At 38.1% G+C, this 19,182-nt stretch overlaps 1 protein-coding gene across 13 annotated transcripts in view; it reads right to left on the bottom strand.

Annotated features, from left to right (window-relative positions):
* MEF2C (myocyte enhancer factor 2C) overlaps nucleotides 1–19,182 on the bottom strand; it is a 155,267-nt gene that overhangs the window by 21,959 nt on the left and 114,126 nt on the right. For 8 of the 13 annotated variants that reach the window (XM_023545613.2, XM_023545620.2, XM_023545612.2 and 5 more), the window contains 3 exons: nucleotides 18,188–18,331; nucleotides 8,104–8,290; nucleotides 6,004–6,051 (listed from right to left, as the gene is read on the bottom strand). In XM_023545613.2, the coding sequence (XP_023401381.1) occupies nucleotides 6,004–6,051; nucleotides 8,104–8,290; nucleotides 18,188–18,331 (379 nt within the window). Of the gene's footprint in view, nucleotides 1–6,003; nucleotides 6,052–8,103; nucleotides 8,291–17,990; nucleotides 18,129–18,187; nucleotides 18,332–19,182 lie in introns of all 13 variants that reach the window. The other 5 variants (XM_023545621.2, XM_023545618.2, XM_023545622.2 and 2 more) reach the window with 3 other exon arrangements.

Genomic DNA, 19,182 nt, shown 5'->3' on the forward strand with positions numbered 1-19,182 from the left:
GGCTACTTGGCACTTTATGGACATGTCTACAGATTAGGAATTGAAACAAACTATCCAAGGTTTTGGTACAATATAGTTTCCTTTAAAGTAGCAAAGGACCTTTCAAATATGGCACTGTAACATTACTCTCTCTGAATTGAGATTCTAGTGAAATATATACTCTGTAAGTCTAACTACAAAATCTAAGAGATTTTGGACAGTTGTTGACTAAAAACAACAAATTATCCTCCTAGCTGAAAATCTTGAAGCACCAAGCGAGAAAGTCCCTGGTAGGTAAAAACTGATTTCCAAAAAAGGGGGTTTTTAACCACACCCCTCCTTTAGCATCTGCTGTCTGTTGATGTACAATTTCATATCACTGGTAATTATGAAGAACGCTTTTCTTTCCATATCATCTCCAAATAGAATCTTATGCAGATGCCAAAAATACGGAATAGAGAAATAGCAAAAGCGTATAAAGGAAAAAGATTGGCTGGAGGGAAAAAAAAAATTGAGTAGAACTAATATTTCAGGGGAAAACATTAACTGTTTGAATTTAATATTAAAAATGGTTAAATCAATGGGGGTATGAGTGGATTTTCACATTGCTTTACTGAATATAATCGAATAGTTAGAAAAAAAAGGGACACAATTTGTGAAGTCAGAAACCATGATAAACTAAAGGACTCTAAAATCTGCTAAAACACTCTGTTGCTGTGTGCAATCAGGCGATTTCAACTCATAGCAACCCCATGGGACAGAGTAGAACTGCCCCACAGAGTTTTCTAGGCTGTAATCTTTATAGGAGCAGATCACTCAGTCTTTCTCCCGTGGAGCTGCTGGGTGAGTTTGAACGGTCAACCTTTCTGTTAGCAGACAAGAAATTAACTGTTGTGCCATCAGGGCTCCTTAAACACTATCTAGGAAGTTGTAATTTGAAATGCTTTTCCCTCTCAAAATCAAACTCCTGAAGAGTTAAATCAAGCCAAAGGGGTTGAAAGCAGATTTTATGATATCCCGACTTAACCTGTAACATTCTTGTCTGTCTTCTCTGACTCACCTCTCCCTCTTCAACATTAGCCCACAGAGAATGGTGTCAAGGTACTGCTTTATCTATAATTTGTCAGCTCTTGTATATGGGAAGTGGGTACTGATTTTCTTGGCAGCGGCTACATATCACATGGTGTAGATCATCCAATTAGAGGGCTAAATTTTTTCTTCCTTTAATAAATTTTTTTTGTGTGTGTGTTTTTTTTTTTAATAAATCTAGATAGCCTTGGCTTTAGTTAAAATATAATTGTTACTTAATTTCATAGGATAATAAAAATAAAGCAATGTCACTGGAGCTTTATTTATGCCTTGGGTCAACTCCCAAGGCAAAACTATGAATGAATGGAGAGTCTTCACTCAGAACAATTCAAACCAACAGAATACTACTTTTAAAATGAAAACAACTATTAACCTAGGTATTCCTTTTTTTATTTGATGCTTAAAGATATTTCAAGGAGTCATATAAAAATTATATCTTTATACTGATAAAAAAACATAGTTTTCTTATTTGAGAATAATTAAATACTATCCTTCCCCCTTTCTTGAATACTGCCATCTGAATTTGTGTTTTGTTAGGCAACAAAAACACAAACTCATTAAAGCCAATTTTTTAGACTGAATTTTTAACCACTTTACCAACATTTTAAATTTTCAGGTAAGAACTGCAGAGAAGTCTTTATGCCTGATAAGAAAGTCAGCCAAAGTTTTTTTGATAAGTATTCCTAAAAACAAATACTTAGAAAACAATGACACTGGTGGTGAATAACTAAATATCCTTGGCCTTTTCCTCTTTCCACTTAGTCCTATTTTGTAATATGATAGTTTTTCCTTTTCCAATGCTAAATGAATTACAAAATCATGATGTAAGTAAAGTTTATGATTATATGATCATAAAATATTTGGATGTGAATGGACCCTAAAGGTATTTGTGTGTTATCCCCAATATGAGTACTAAATTCAAAGGTGCTAAGTCACTGCCCATGGTCTGACTGGATGGAGTCCTTTCTGGGTCTGAAAAGCAGGTCTCCTCATTCACTCCTCAGTAATTTATCCAAAGCAGTACATTGCCACCATCAAGTCTCCATGTATTTAGCTGATATAAATTAAGTATTCCAGAAGTGACAATGCTTGACAACCAAATGCATAAAATAGTAAACAATTAACAATCAAAATAAGGAAACAGCTGTTGGTTTCTTTTTATATAAAATTATATCTAATTTACAATAAATGCCAATTAAATTAACCAATATACATAAATCTCTTCTGCCTTGTTGTCAAATAGCTATGTAGAGTGTAAAATTCTCCTAAATTTTCAAAGGGATTCCTAAAGGCTTTTTTGGGGGGAGAAGGGGGCTCTCCATCATGCGTCAGTTGCTCCTTGAACATACTGGTAGTGTCTACTCAATAAATGTCAAACCATGTTATCAAAGATAGTTTTTTTTTTGTTTAATATGATAGTGAATAATTTCCACACAAGGCATTGCTGTGCTAATGGTTATTTCCATTAAATTTAATGATTAAAAAAAACTCAGCTGAACATGATCTTACAGTCATCAATAACCATTAAGATTAGCACATTAAAAGCTTTAATGTACAAAGATGTGACAAAATGTAGTTTTAAAAGCAGTGACTTTCATTTTGGTTGTTGAGAGAAAAGGATTAAGTGGTGGATGAATAACTGTCAATTGAAAACCCTGGAAATGTCACTATTACTAACATATTATAATGCCTCGCTGTATGTTTTCCTTATACTGAGAGTACAACCCCATCCTGTTACTTCTTTACCATTTGCCTTCGTCTTTGAAGTTATTTCACCTTAAGCGGCGGTAAGAGGTTCATTATTTTAAAAGGTGATCTGTGTTGATCTGAGATACCAATTTCATTTCATTTACTTCCATACGTCAGTGTTTTAGGTTTTGCACGTTAGAAAAGTTAGAGTATCTTTGAGTCAGTAAAACTTTGCTTTATGGGCCCACGGTGCTCAGTCATTTAATTGGATGGTTAATTAGATATTCACTGTATGTAATATAGCAGAACTCAACTTTTGTGAGGTCAAAAGTATATATTTTCCTATTTAAAATTACATTAATTTCCTTGAAATACTCTCTCCATTTTTTTACATCAACACTATTAAAATTTTATGTCTAGAAAATCAACTTTTCCTTTATTCAGGTAACATATATTGAGTATCTTCCAAGCCCTAACTATTGGGCTTTGGGTTGGGAATACAAACTGAATAAGACTTGTTTGTGCTCAGAGAGCTGAATATACAGGAGAGAGACATGTGCCCAGACACTGCAGTGACGAGACAATAAGATAAGTAAACGTAGGTACAGGCTGCCATGGGAAGAGCCTAGAAGAGTCAGAAAGGGCTTTCCTGAATGGCTGCGCTGAATTCTGACAGATGATAACGGGTGCTCAGAAGTAGGGAGAGGGAAAGACGCCCTAAGAATGCATATACAAAGGCAAGTGGCCTTGACTCTGGAAAGTGGCAGCATAGTGTAGCGTCTAAAAGCACAGACTCTGGAGCCAGACTGGCTGGGTTCTACCTTGAGTAACTACTTGTGCCTCAGTCTCGCCTTCTGTGGAAAGGGCATAACATGAGTATCTACTTTAAAGGACTATTATGAGGATGAATGAGTTACCTTTTAAAGCATGAATTTACCAAGACCGAAGAGACTAACTTGATTGCCGAGTCCTGCTATTTGCCCTTGTCATTCCTAACTTTATCTAAGACCTTGGATTTCAGTGACAATATTCAAAATTCAGAAGATTTCTTTTGGCTATTTTGCTTTAGTTTTCTTTTCAGAAAATGTAGAGACATTCTGGCTGGCCTCATTTTCCCCTGGTGTTATGTGATTCTCTGACATCACCAGAGATATATTCAACTTCGACATATGATACTGGCTGGCATGAGAAAGAAGGGGAAGACGGCTGAGCTTGTGAGCAGGACGTGACAGCTAAGCTCAAGACTAAGTGGCATCGGCAACAGGTGTTCCTTGGAACCAGAGTTAGAAATGGCTTCTTTCTCTATTTTTAAAACAAGGGGTAAGAAACTATTTCACAACTACATAGAAACTGAAAATTACATGGTCACTGCTATAAGATACAATCATCAAGATATGGTATTTGTTATCTTCAGGGTGGAGCAAGTGAATCTCTATTTTTTTTTTCTTCTCTATATTTGAAGTAGAAGATTCTCACGCCTATGGCAGTGGTCCCGAGGTAGGAGGATGGATTAGCCAAGCTCTTAAAATATTTTTAGCTCTATGATGCTATATCCTATATGTGGCCAACTTTTATGCTTACAAGACTGTCTTCTCTGTCCCTGGAGGGCCATTAAACTTAGTGGCCTGTCAGGGAATTGACAATAATAGCATAATTGAACAACCAAATGTTTATTTTCAATATAGGATTCTAAAGTATTATAGCTCTTAAGCAGTAACAAGAGGCCACTTCCATCAATGTTGAGCAATCCATTTCACCCCCACATGTTTTTCACTACTTCTAATAACTTTTTTTTTTTTTACTACTTCTAATAACTTTCACCACCACTATTGCCTGTTCCCACAACAGCAAACCAACTGGTGCAGTGAGATACTGGATAAAATACCAAAAAATTGAAATCATTTTCTTATATTATGTTTTGTTCTTTGTGACAATCTAATTCTTAGTCCTCACAATTCTCTCTAACCATGTATTTGGCAGGGACTTGAATCCAAGAAACACTGTTCTGGCTTTGACCTGGTTCGATTAGTAATTTTGGGGCAACTAACCACAAAGTATTTTTTGAGGGAGAAGAAATGAGCATTTGATTTTAGAGTCCAGCAAAATAAGGTATTAAGTTTACTTATTAATTTAATCCTACTTAATTTGCTGTGTTCTGAATTTTCCAAAGATAGATAATACAGGGTTAGTGCCATTCATTCTGTTTGTTAATTCATTGTGTAATTCTAATATTTTTCTTTGTTATTCACTGAATTAGTGAGAAGCCTAAATCAGAAGTGAGAAACATCATCCCCAAATGGATATATTTACAAAATGTTTTTGTAAGCCAATTTTCTTCACCTTCTTTCTTATAATCAGCAAGCTATTATATTTGACCCTGGAAAAATATTTTAATCAGGCTGTCCATGGATATTTCAATGCACTTGAATTTTTTTTTTGACATTTCAAATATAGCCTTCTGTCATTCATGCTTGCCTTCTACTATTTGAAATGTATAGCATGTTCCAGCTGCAAAAATTACCATGGTTACTTCTTATGCCAATAGTAAACTGCAGTTGGCATTGAAAAATATTGTGTTGTCTTGCCTCTGCATTAAAAATGACATGAATATCTCAAAAATTGAAATATTATTAATTGATATGAACCCCTGAAGAAGTGTGACTATGAGACAACTGGCCATAGTGTAAGGAGTTCTTAAGAAATGAAATATATTTAAGGGGCTTTAATATGGGTACATTACATTTACACTCTCTAAGAGCTCATCTTAATACCAAATATGGCTGTACTTTATTAGCAGTATTATTGAATGGTTATAAGTATTTCACTCTCTCCTTCATGTACTCTCTTTTAGAAACATGCACAAGAAATATGCACTTTCTTTGGGTGGAAAGTGACTCACATGTAATGTGAAATGATGAACAGGGAACACAAATGGTATGGCTTGCTAAAGGTATTGTTATGTCCAGGGCTGGTACGCAGGATTTATTTGATCGGAACCCTCAATTCTCTGATTATGTTAACTAGTTGAAGTTTTATTAAGGAAGGTTCTAGTCAATAAATAGTCTTCTTCTAAGTTCTAGTTAGGCATTCGTACTTCAGAAAAGTGCTTTAGAAATTCTCGGGGCCATTTTTCCATGCTTCTCACAGACCTCTCAACTTTATTTTGTTCAAAAGACTTACTTCCTGCCAATCACCTGGTAGAAGAACCCTGAACTATGGTACTGCAGTAGTCAAGTCTCTGCTTACCTGCACTGGTGCCCGCACCGGATGTGAGGTCTCCACCCATCAGACCACCTATGGATTAAAGAGAAAGATCAAAAGGAGACAGGCTAAAGACCCACTAAACAAAACACTTTGCCTTTAGCAACCTTAGTATTTTGTCCTTTCCCAAGAGTCACAAAACTGTAAAGTACTGCCTAAGTCAGACGTAACAGCTGACATTTGTTTTATTGTGGCATGCTGTGCTCAAACATTAAAAATACATTCAATCACTGACATCTAGCAAGATTTTTTCTTTTAAGAAAGATTACATTTAAAAAATAGTCTTTGAAAGGTCTCTGCATTTTTATTATCTTGAAGTTTAGTTTTTCCTAAGAAGGTATTTTATAGTCAGTAAAAACAAACAAACAAACAAAAAAAAAAGTCTACCATACGCTTAGATAACAGTTTGTGTTCTTTGTAGATATGCTTTACACAATTAATTCTGTGTAATGCTCTTTATCCTGGTGTTTCGCCATTTCATGAATCTAACAACAATGAATTCAAGTACTACTTACTACCTGAATTTTACCAACTGACAAGATAAAACAAGTTTTCACTGGCCACAAATTTATAAACATATGCTTATTTACCGCTAACTTAAAGAAGCACATTTAAAATTTGGCAATGTTTAACCACGAATGTCAGAATGTTCTAATAAGATATTGACTATAATAGTTATTTTTAGTTTTGAAGGAATAAAGTTTAGCACAAAGAATAACAGTGAGACTATCATCTAGGTTAATTTCTACTTGCTTTTAATTGATACTCTCTAATTATTTGTTGATTTTTGAAATGTTCACTACATTTTAAGAAAATGTTTATTTCCAAAGAATATTTTGAAAATAAAACATCAAGCTTAAAAAATTAAATAAGCATGAATTCATCAAATGTGAAATTCAACTGAATCTAAGTATTATTTGAAACAAATACATATGGCTATTGAAAATTATGAAAATTTCAAAAATATTCAAAATCAGAGAGGGAATGGCGCAACAAACTCCTTTATGTGCATCGACTAGATTCAAGATTTATCAAGATTTATTTATTTGGCTGATTTGGACTGTATTTTCTACATAAAGGCAGATATTTAAGCATTCTAAAGGAAAAATTCATCTATGAATAAACACTCTTAATATAGCTATGTGCCTAAGAAATATTAAAAACTTTCTATGAAGTGATTTCTTAAAAATACAATGTAAATACATAATGGTTTGCTATATAAGATTTAGAAATACAATTATTTTTGATGCTTCTTTTGGATATATGATGGAATAATTTAGTGATATTCCATCAACATTTACTTAGTTCCTATGGCAAGCCTGGCAAATCAACGGGACACTCTTCTTCTCTTCAAGGATCTTTAAAATGCAGTAGTGGAAATAGACATGTTCTATAAAGTACACCATTATATGTTTTCACTTCATTTGAGTACTTTATAATAATCAAATTTCTCTGGAACAATGATTTACTTTCTCTGGGACACTGCTGAATTATATAACAGTAAGGATCTCCTCGAAGTGTAGAGCCAAATTTGTGGCAGGTGTCCATGCGTTTATCAGGTGCTCTTTACTTCACTTGTGACTCAATTTTTTTAAATCTCACACTTACACATTATGCTACTGGCGTGCCTTTGTGCCTTAAATCCTTTCTGGGATAAGTTAGCATGTAAATAAATTAAAAGCTGACCAAAATAATAACTAAGTGGGATAAATGCTATCAATGTTAAGAACCAAGAATACAGAGGGAGGCTTCCCAGGAGCGGTGGTATGATGTTCCAGGCAGGGGAGGAGCATAAACCAAGCATGGAGCCAGCATATTTAGCATGCAGCTTGAGAAAGTAAGTGGTTTAAATGCAGCCACGTGAGGGACTGGTGAAAGACAGGCTGAAAAGATAAATTGCAGATTATGAAAGATTTAGAAAAATATGCTAAAGGGATTAGGCTTTATCATGTACAAGACCTAGCAGTGGGTAGATGGTAAGCAATGGAGAAACGTGAATGGAAGACTGGAAAAGTTGACATTTCATTGATAGAACAGTCTTGGCTCCTTCTAACGATTTAACATGAGCTCCTTATGAGGACATACCTGTGTTACCCGCACTCGGAGGTCGATGTGTTACACCAGGAGACATACTATTCCTCTGCAGAGAAGGGTGGGCCAGTGGCAAAAGGTTGGGGTTTCCCAGTGAGCTGACGGGGTTGCTGTATACCAAACTGTTGTGGCTGGACACTGGGATGGAGACTGGCATCTCAAAGTTGGGAGGTGGAACAGCCTGTGAAGCAGGAAGAAACACGGGTGAAACAAAAGGATAATAACAGAAACCGTCAAGTATGGACAGCTTTTACTTTTTCAAGAAAAATTCCAAATTCAAAACCACTTGGTGTCTGGAAGACCATAAAGAAAACTCTCAAGATGTTGTAAATTGATTTCTTTAATATGCTTAGAACACTTTCTTTGCAACTATTAGAAAATGTTTCAATTTTGTTTAAGACTAAGCCCTGTTTCATTAGACTCCATTGTCTTTGAATTCCATTCTATTAAGTAATAATTGTTCATTTGTGATAACCTGAATCTGATGCCAGAAATGACTGCAAGATCAAAGGTGCACGATTGTGATGACTTCACAGAGAAAAAGGAGGATTAAAATGCAAACTGGAGCCTTTGGTTTTAATTGCTTATTGAAGCATATTTATGCAGAAGTTTAATGATATAAAATCATTTCCAGGCATGTGAATAGCACATATACCTTAATTACTACTTTTTAAAGTCTGTCTTTAAAAGTAACTCTAAAGATAACAGACATTTTAAGATACCAGATTCAACAGAGCATGTATCATTCAATAATTCACATTTTAAAATGATAGCTCATAATATATGTTACTTTTCACATTTTGGGATATACTGCCCTAACAAATGACGAGAATTTTCTCTCAAAATGAGAGTTGGCAAACATTTAGTGAACTGAAGATGTCTAATGAAAGTAATTCAGGTCCCCATTACTGAATTTTTTCAATTTTATTTTGACAATTTAAGCAAGATCATGTTTATTTTCTGCTTGTACTAACTGATCATAGTTGTAACTCCCTACCCCCATTTTTTTTAACATTAAAAATGAAAATATTGGTTGAATACTTCCAGAGGACTCATAGAGTCAGAGCATGCAGCATTCTTAATATGAATGTATGATAAATATACTAGAAATGGGGTTTACATAGAGCATTCCCTTGGGGGTTCTCAGGTCATTATACAAATTTAAACACATACGTACATGTGGCCCAAAGACGTCTGTTTTAGTATTCTCTCTCCCTAGCCCTAACATGGACCTCCTGTTACTGAAGGGTTGGCTGGCCTGCATCATATACAACACTTTGCAATAATTCTGTTTATGCTGGTGACGATTACGCTATGAGTTATGCTCCCTTATTCTCTGTTTTTCTTTTCTTCCATGATTTGGACATGTCAATACTGCCAAGAGCAGATGTTTCATATTTCTTTTCTTTCATATGTTTTTGATTTTTCATCGTTTTAGAGGGGAATTAAAGAAGTTCAGGTAATACGTTAATACAGTCATTCTTTATTAGGCTTTACCTGATGTAAACGGGAACAAAAGATAATTTCTGGATAGAAACAGTGGTATAATGAAACATAAATGTTGATAAAATACAAGGAATATATCATATGTTCTGTGTAAAATATAAAAGATTATACCAGCAAATTTCTAGAGCCTTTCTGAACAATAAAAAATATTAGTGTAAACTGTAGAATAAGTATCTAAAGAGTGAATACAATATTTTATTCTTTTGTTAGAAGGCCAGATAGGAATTACCCTAACACCTAAGAAAACAAAGTAAAGTAACTACGCTAGGTGTTCTCCATTTGCCTCTCCAGATGCACTCTCACTCCTCTCCACTCTGCGCTCAGGAGGCTGACCCCTCCAGACCGCATCAACCAGGCTCCCCTTGCCCTCTGGCTTCAGCTTGGCCAATGGAGGCACCAGCAGAAGTTCAGAGGATGGGAGAAGAGAGATATCAGATTATTATTTTATAATAACAACCTAATCTTCCTGCTGGGCACAGATTGGCAGAGTCTGGATTCCCCTAGTGAAGACCATGGCTCTTTCTGAGTTGCTCTCTCCTACCTACAGACATACACCTTGATATGTTCTGGTAATTTCTCCTTCCCCTTGTTCCTTCAGGCCTAGGGTGGTAAAGGCTTCTTGGTTTCAAGCACTGACATACTTCATTACTCATTTGGGCTTCCTTCAACTCTGTCCATTCATAAACAGTCCTTTTTAATAAACTCTCTTCTGTTATTCTTTTGAGTATGCCATCTGTTTCCTGCTAGGGCCTTGAGCCATACAGCCACTCTCTAGATCCAGAATAGTGGTACTCTGTGGCACTCTACCAAAAAACCAAACCCATTGCCGCCAAGTCCATTTCGACTCATATCGACCCTACAGGACAGAGTAGAACTGCCCCATAGAGTTTCCAAGGAGCAGCTGGTAGATTCAAACTGCTGACTTTTTTGGTTAGCAGTCCAACTCCTAACCACCGCCCTACCAGGACTCCATGGTACTCTACAGAGGAGTAACTATCTCCTTACAAGTTTACTATTTGTAAACCACACAATGAACTGAATGGGTTCTCATGGAAGGTGGATAATCGTCCATGCTGGAGTGGAGTCTATGCTCACTAACTGCCAGGGTATGACTTCAATTTAGGAAAAAAAAAAAAAGCCTAAAGATTCCCTTCTTCCATATTTACTCAGAGTTGGTTTTTTAAAGATATTTACAAATGTCTGATTTGTTTAAATGTTTAACTATTTCGGGGTACCTAAGGATCCTTGTGAGAAAAAAACTCGATTTGGCCCTTTTCTTTGGTTCCTGAAAGATCCAAACCTACTGATAGCGACCCTACAGGACAGAGTAGAACTGCCTCATAGCATTTCCAAGGCTGTAAATCTTTATGGAAGCAGACTGCCACACCTTTCTCCCCTGGAGCAGCTGGTGGGTTTGAACCGTCAACCATCTCATTAGCTGCGGAGCTCTTAACCACTGCTCCACCAGGGTTCCTTTCCTGAAAGATAGCTCCTGAAATTTCCCAAGTAATCAAGGTGTCTTTGTATCTAAAAGAGTCAGGCAACACTTACAAATTTGTGCAAATAAGTGGGGGTTACACAGACCATACCTGGACAGCTAACCTCAGGAAGAATGCAGGGGGTGGGGGGGGACATGATTCAATTAATCATGCATTATCTATGATTGAGTAGATCTTGTCTACACAACAAGGCTCCAATTATGACTATGGAATAAAGGCAATAAAAGGTTTTGAACACAGATGTCCTTGGCCTTCCTGATTGGAGAAAGACATCCATGTATGGGACAGGGAAGCCCGGTTGGGACCACACCCGTACTTTTTTCTCTGTGCCTCTGTGTTTGTATCCTTTCTGGTTATAATAAATCAGTAGCTATATATATGTATACCGCTCAAAACCAAACCCACTGCCACCGAGTAGATTCCAACCCATAGCAACCCTATAGGACAGAGTAGAACTGCCTCAAAGGGTTTCTAAAGAGCAGCTGGTGGATTCGAACTGCTGACCTTTTGATTAGCAGCTGAGTTCTTGACAATTGTAGCACTAGGGCTCCGCTGTAAGTATCCCAGAAAAACCCAGTGCTGTCAAGCCGACTATGCTGTAAGTATAGATACTCTTTTTGAATTCTGTGAGTCATTCAGGCAATTAAGGAACCCACAAGGGCAGTGAGAGCCAGGGAGGGCCTGGCGTCTGCCTATTTGGCAGTCTGAAGGACTGGGTCCTTTTAATTTGTGTCTGGTGACCTAGCTTGGGGTGACCAGGTTCAGAGAAGAGGCCAGCTGTTCTGAAGTGGAGAGAATCATGTGGATTTCTGAACTTACGGCCAATGCCCAAAGACCTCATCTATGGTGGCTAGGGATGAAAGAGAGAGAGCATTGGCTGGTCTAAGGTAGAGAGAGTCATGTGGACCCCTGGACTTGTAAATGGTGCCCTAGTGACCTAGACCCTGGTGGCTGGGAATAAGACAGGGCTTCTTGGAGTGGCTTACAAGGAGGATGGAGAAGTAGGAAGGTGGGGACTGGATCCATTTCCAGTTGAGAACTGGATTCACGCTGATCTTTACCATGCAGTTAGCAGTGAAGGTGGGATTTGCCCACCGTGCTCCTTGCTTAGCGCAATCCCCTATAAAACTACTTATCCCCTGAATATTCTATAGAATGTTGACTGTATCTCATTAGGGAGCAAAACTCATTTTTTTCCCTTGAGTGAATACATGCACAACCAAAATAAAAAGAATGATTAATAATCATGTAATGAATTCTTAACCATTCTAACAACCAGTTCAGTGAAAGTCTCTCTACTTCTCCTCTCTTCCTCAGACTGTCGCCCCCCCAAATTATTTCGTTTCCAGTGTTCTGGACTGTAAGTAATTTGGTGACGATTGTTACAAAACTCATCTGTGACTGGCTAAACAGCAGTCAGATATAATTCTGTTATCAAGAGTATACATTAAAAATTTAGAATTCATAAAATATGCTAATATTCTTTGCATTCTTTTTACCTCTTTATTTTCTTATCAGTATCATAAACTAGCCATAATACTTTTGAAAGCAAGTTGTAAGTTTAAAAAATGATCACACTGAGAAGATATCTCAGCAAATCAGAAAGAACGTCACCTTTTATATTAGAAACCCCAGTCACAGTCCAGGCTGTGTAATAAACTGCCACTTAACCGGGCAGGTCATCTCATTTCCTTGGACCTTGATTTCCTTAGGTGAGAAATGAAGTGGTTGCAGCCATGAAGAGACCAAATGGCTCTAAACATTTTTGTGAATGCAAAGGGGCTAAATTGTTGTTGTTGGGGGCCACTAACTCAATTCTGACTCATAGCAACCCCATGTGACAGAGGAGAACTGCCCCTTAGGTTTTTCTTGGCTGTAATCTTTATGGAAGCAGATCACCAGGTCCTTCTCCCCCAGAGCCGCTGGTGGGTTTGAACTGCCGCCTTTTCGGTTAGCAGCTGAGTGCTTAACTACTGCATCACCAGGGCTCCTTAACAGACTACAATAACGTATAAATGTTAACAAGAAATTTGTGTTATTCATTTTCTTCTTGCCTTTTCAAAATTAGGAATTGTGAAAGTATCTAAATTAATTTTGTTTCCTAAAAAACCGAAAGCCAAGAAGTAGTAAAAAATTCCACACTTGCAAAGGTCTTAGAGCCAGGCTCCAAATCTTTGGAACACTCAAGAGAGGAAGGAAGAAGGAATTTGAGGTGATTAAATAAAACGCTGTAGGCAGGACTAACTACATAATTTGCAAGGCCCAGTGCAAAATGAAAATGTGGGGCCCTGTGTTAACAATTATTAAGAATTCCAAGATGGTGAGAAGAGAGCACTGAACTAAGTGTTGGCCCACTGAGAGCAGGGCCCTGTGCAACTGCACGGGCCTCAGGCCCATGAAGCTGGCCCTGGCTTTAAAGAGATACAGGTATGATAGCTAAAAAGCTGGTAATTTCTGTCCCTGAACAAAGAAATCATGGTTACTGACGTGAGTCATCATGGCTAGGAGTCATCGTGGTTAGAAAGGTATCTGAACTCTTACCCAAACTCTTACCCACTATTTTCCCAAACTTACCACAAGGAAAAGTCCAATAAAAAGTCCAATAAAATATTTTTAATAAAATATTTGTAGTTAATGAGCCTTCTTTCATTTAACGTGAATGACTGATCTGAATCCATTTCTTCACCACTAATGACACCCTTAACGTCTGAGCGACCACTGCCAGGCTGGTGAGCACTAGCAGGGAAAGCAATCACGTATTTCTGACAACTACCAATTTCTGATATCCAAATGTCCTCAAGGCTGCCTACAACTCTCTGGCCTATACTTGCTCCTTCCCCCTCCATCTCTAATTCCTCCCAACTTCCAAACCTTCATCATTCTCAAGACCTCTTTCAAGCACCTGATACCTTCTGTCCTGTAGACGCTAAATTAAATATAAAAAATAGGGGCCACTAGTTGGTCCTCAACCCAAGTGGTGCAAGCAATTTGTGACTGGCTACTAACCCAAAGTTTAGTGGTTCCAACCTACCCAGCGGCTCTGTGGAAGAAGGGCCTGGCAAACCGCTTCTGTAAAGATTACAGCCAAGAAAACCCTGACGAGCGGTTCTATTCTGTATAATATATTGGGTCGCCATGAGTTGGAACTGACTTGACTGCAAAGCATTTGTTTGTCTCTTTGTTCTGGGTGGTCCCCCACTCAACTTCGCTCTATCTACTTAGCACCTTAATTGCTCTTGGGCCCATCTGCAACTCCCTCCTGTTTACATTCCATCCCTCTCTCCTCTTTCTTGGTCCTTGAGGCACCTTCTTCATTTCATCCCCATTGTATATACATTTTCAAAGTTTTCCTTTCTTCAAGCCTTCTTCCTCTGCACAAATAATCTCAAGAGCTTTTCATCTGAATGCCTCCCTCTATTCTAGTTACAGCATTATTTCTCTCCTCACAGTCTTGTTACTTTGAAGAACATATACACTGTTCCTTTCCACTTCCTCCCTCCCTGCTCACTCTCAATCAGTCTTGCATTTGCTGCTCCTTCCTTCAGCCTATTTCCTAATTCCTGGTTCCTCAAACGGAGCTGCTTTTTCTTGCTGTGCAGCCCAATGTGAACCATGCATGGCAAACCCCACATGAGGAAATGCTGGTCGACAAGATTCCACATCATCCATGAATTATTTCATGTAATTGAGGAATATGGGCATAAATTATATTACACCAACAGGTGACTGCAATATTAAATTTTCTATTTTAAAAAGGAAACTCTCTAAACTGGGTCTCTGAAACAGAAAAATAATCTTGTAATGTTTTTAAAGAGGTGGAGACACTCTCTTCCACACAAAGGGCAGAGTGTCCTTGCCCTGCTGTAAATGTTTTAGCAGCTGTGGAAACTTTCAACAAAATTTACTTCCAGCAACTGAAAGCAATGTGCAAAAACTGGGCTTTTCATCGTGGAGGCCGAAGCACTTACTGACGAGATGAAGACTCTGAGGGTGCAGGAAGGAGCTGTGTGGCTCCTTCTCCCAGCTCGGCTTGTGCACTCTAATGTGGTTTTCATCTTCTACCACACACCGCTGTACCTCTTAAGAAATCATGTTTCTTTATTTTGAACTCTTTACATGACAGGGTAAAATAGTGTGAGGGAATCCAGGTATGCATCACACCTCTTTTCCGGAAAGCATAGGGGATAATGATCTAATGTGCAAATATGGGCATTCCCCCAGAAATCTGGGGGTGAAAGCTCCACCTACATTTGGCGTGGCTTCCATCCGAGAGTGATCAGCAGTATTGTATGTATTTGCCCTTTTGCTGACGTGCGGGCGGGGGAGAGGGGGGATTCCTCCTACCTGAGACATTTAAGGGCTTTCACCTTAAAATCCCAAGTTCACAGACCTCTGTGTAAAGTTGATCCGAACCAGTGTATTACATAGCAAGAGAAACTCAGGTTATCGGAACTAAAAATAAGCTCAGAGGTGCTACTTTTTTCCTTCTTTTGGGCAAAATAAAATCCCAATGGATATTTTACCATTTAAGAATTTTGGGGATAACAAGTATGCATTGTGCATATGATAGGAAATATTACATTTGATCAAGTGCTCATGGTCAATGTGCTGTACATAGTACTCGGTCTGATGAAACCTTTAAGAATTCACAGCACTTAGTTTTCCCTCATGGTTTAAAGTCAGGAAGGGTGTATGTTGTATCCTTTCACCATACTTATTCAATCTGTATGCTAAACAAATAATATGCTGAAGCCGGATTACATGAAGAAGAATGCAGTATCAGGATTGGAGAAAGACTCATTAACAATCTGCAATATGCAGATGACACAGTCTTGTTTGCTCAAAGGGAAGAGGACTTGATGCACTTACTGATGAAGATCAAATACTACAACCTTTGGTATGGATTACACCTCCACATAAAGGAAACAAAAATCCTCACAACTAGACCAATAAGCAACATCATGATAGACAGAAAATATTGAGGTCGTCAAGAATTTCATTTTACTTGGATCAATAATCAATGCCCATGGAAGCAGCAGTCAAGAAATCAAAGGACATACTGCATTGGACAAATCTGATGCAAAAGACTTCTTTAAAGTGTTAAAAAAAAAAAAGCAAAGAAGTTACTTTGGCGGCTAAGGTGTGTCTGACCCAAGCCATGGTATTTTCAATCGCCTCATATGCATGCAACAGCTGAACAATGAATAAGAAAGACTGAAGAAGAATTGATGCCTTTGAATTGCGGTGTTGGTGAAGAATACTGAATATACCATGGACTGCCAGAAAAACAAATAAATCTGTCTTGGAAGAAGCACAGCCAGAATGTTGTTAGAAGTGAGGATGTTGAGACTATGTCTCACATACTTTGGACATATTATCAGGAGGGACCAGTCCCTGGAGAAGGACATCATGCTTGGTAAAGTAGAGGGTCAACAAAAAACAGGAAGACCCTTGATGAGATGGGCTGACACAGTGAGTTGCAACAATGGGCTCTAACACAGTAATGACTGTGAGGATGGCGCAGGACTGGGCAGTGTTTTGTCCTGTTGTACACAGGGTCCCTATGAGTCGGAACCACTCAACGGAACCTAATGACAAGAGCCTTTCCTCAAGATACAGTGTATTAATAATTCTGATTCAACAAAAGCTCTATTTCTGGCATGATTTCACTTAACAAAAGAAGCGGACATGTATTTATGAAGATAGAAAGTTGAATTATGCATATATTTTTTAAAAATAAGTTTTAAAGTGTTCAGTTTAATTTGATACAGGTTGATTGTGTACCTACTAAGTATAAAACATCAATTTATCTTGTGAGTTCAGTTGTGGACTGACTTAGAGCTTTTGTCCCCAAATAGCTGCACTTGTCATTGGAAAGCACATTTTCACTGCACAGTCTCTCTAAATATCAGGCTCACGTTGTTTTCCTACCTTACAAAAACATTCCTTTTTGCGGAAGGAATTAATTACCTCTTAAGGAGCTTATATACAACGAGGCTTCAGACACTAATATTAGTTATTCAGAAAACATGTACGTCTTGAGTTTCATCACTTTAGGTCACAACATTAACATCTCTTGGTTGGTGATAGAATATAACAAAGGGCATATAGTTTTTTTCTCTATTGAGGTGGGCAAACAAAATAATACATGCAGAGTTATTTCTCTTAAATATCTGGCAAGGCATATGACCGATTGTTAGAAAAAAATTTTTTTGACTTGGTTAAGACAAAATTGAGCCAAATGTTAAAGCATGGAAAATGTTGGTGTAGGCAAAGCGAATATTCTGATAAAGCTTTACAATCACCCCAGCACACAAACATGTTGAAATCTTACCATTAGGTTTTCATGCAGTCTGTCTCCCTGCAGCGAGCGTTAGCTTTAACCCTTCAGTGCTGTTGCGGGATTGCATGGACAGGGAAAGGGCTGAGGTTTATTCAGAACTGAGTTTTTATTTAGGGGATGACTCTCAGCTTATATGAGACGATTTCAGTTCCACTCGTGCGTCTGGTCTCAGGACAATATATATACGTGTAACAGGGCATCTTTAAACCTATTCAGAAGGAGATTCTAGTGCTTTCATTTGTATGGGCTTTGCATTTAAAAGATTGTGCAAATTCAGGGTGTGTCACAAACTCTCTTCCTCTTCCTCCTGTGAATTTTCGACCTCGGAATGCACTTCATGATGGCAACTCTTTTAGATGACATAATTTAAGCATCCCCTGGGATTGCTTTTCAAATGAACTGCCTGTAGGGTGAGATGGCTCTTTTATCTGTTTGACTTTCCAATGCTTCTTAGAGAAAGCCATCACTGAAAGGGTTAAGGTATGTTACTGCAGCAGTTATCAGCAGACCAGCCATCTACCTTCGGTACTTACAGGAATTTTATGACTCTTGATCATATTATCAAATTCTTCATTAATTTTTTTGTATTTTTCTTCAGTGCGTGGGGTGAGTGCATAAGAGGAGTCGGGATCGGGGCTTTCACAGCCTTTGTTTTCCTTCTTGTTCAATGCCTGCCAGGTTCAGAGAAATATCAAGAGTAAAAAAAACGAAGGGTGTGCTGAGTACTTACACACAATCTTTGCCTGCTGATCATTAGATCAATATCTTCGTTAATTTTCCTGTACTTGTCCTCAGACTCAGGGCTGTGACCTACTGAATCGTCTGCATCAGGGTCTGGACTGTCACAGCCATTAAGGCCCTTCTTTCTCAACGTCTGAAATACATAATTTGGAAAGTTCAAACCTAGACAAAGGCTGCAAGAAACATTCAGGGGTGTTACAGAAGTTCAAGCTGTCCAGCACTTCAGGTGGTTATTACATTGCTATATTAAAGAAAGCACAGAGAGAAACCATGAGTCATTTCAATTGCACGCTCATTAAATAAATTAAATAATTAAATATTAAGAGAAATATTCATCTTGCAACTAAATTAAGTCAATGAACAAAGAGGGTCTGAGGGCGGCAGTTTCGTGATAGGGAGTTCCTATGTGCTTCTGAGATCTGGGGAGAGACAATTGCAGCAGAACACAATGAAGGAGGCAAACTGCAACACTCTTCCCACAGAAAAATTAGAAGTCAGGGCATTTCACAATGAATTTAGAATCTGTGATCGTGACAAAAGCAGAAACACTGAAAACAGATCCCTGATTTGAACTGAACACAATGGTTGGCACGAAGGTGGCCTGCGACCCCATTCTGATGTGGCCTTCACAGCAAAGGGACATAAGAGGGCCTCGCTAACATGCACCCAACGCTGATGAAGGGTGTTCAGGTATTGCACCCATTGGGAGAATTACTTTTGTTTAGTCTGGTTAGAGTTCTATGCTTTGTGAAAATCCGTACTGAAATTTATCATACTGAGAAGATACCTGCCTAAACACAGGCTGAAAGAAAAGTCAAAACAGCTGAGCTTAGGGCTTCATTATCATGAGCTGAGTAAGGAAGCCAAAGAACACTGAAAATAGGTAACCAAGTCAGTAACGACCCAACTAGCAAAAGTTCCTCCTGGTTTCAGCTGAGCAGGAATCACCCAGAGACTGTCTCCAGACACATGAAAGTGAAAAGT

This window comes from Loxodonta africana, chromosome 2 (genome assembly GCF_030014295.1).
Source record: "Loxodonta africana isolate mLoxAfr1 chromosome 2, mLoxAfr1.hap2, whole genome shotgun sequence".
NCBI lineage: Eukaryota > Metazoa > Chordata > Mammalia > Proboscidea > Elephantidae > Loxodonta > Loxodonta africana.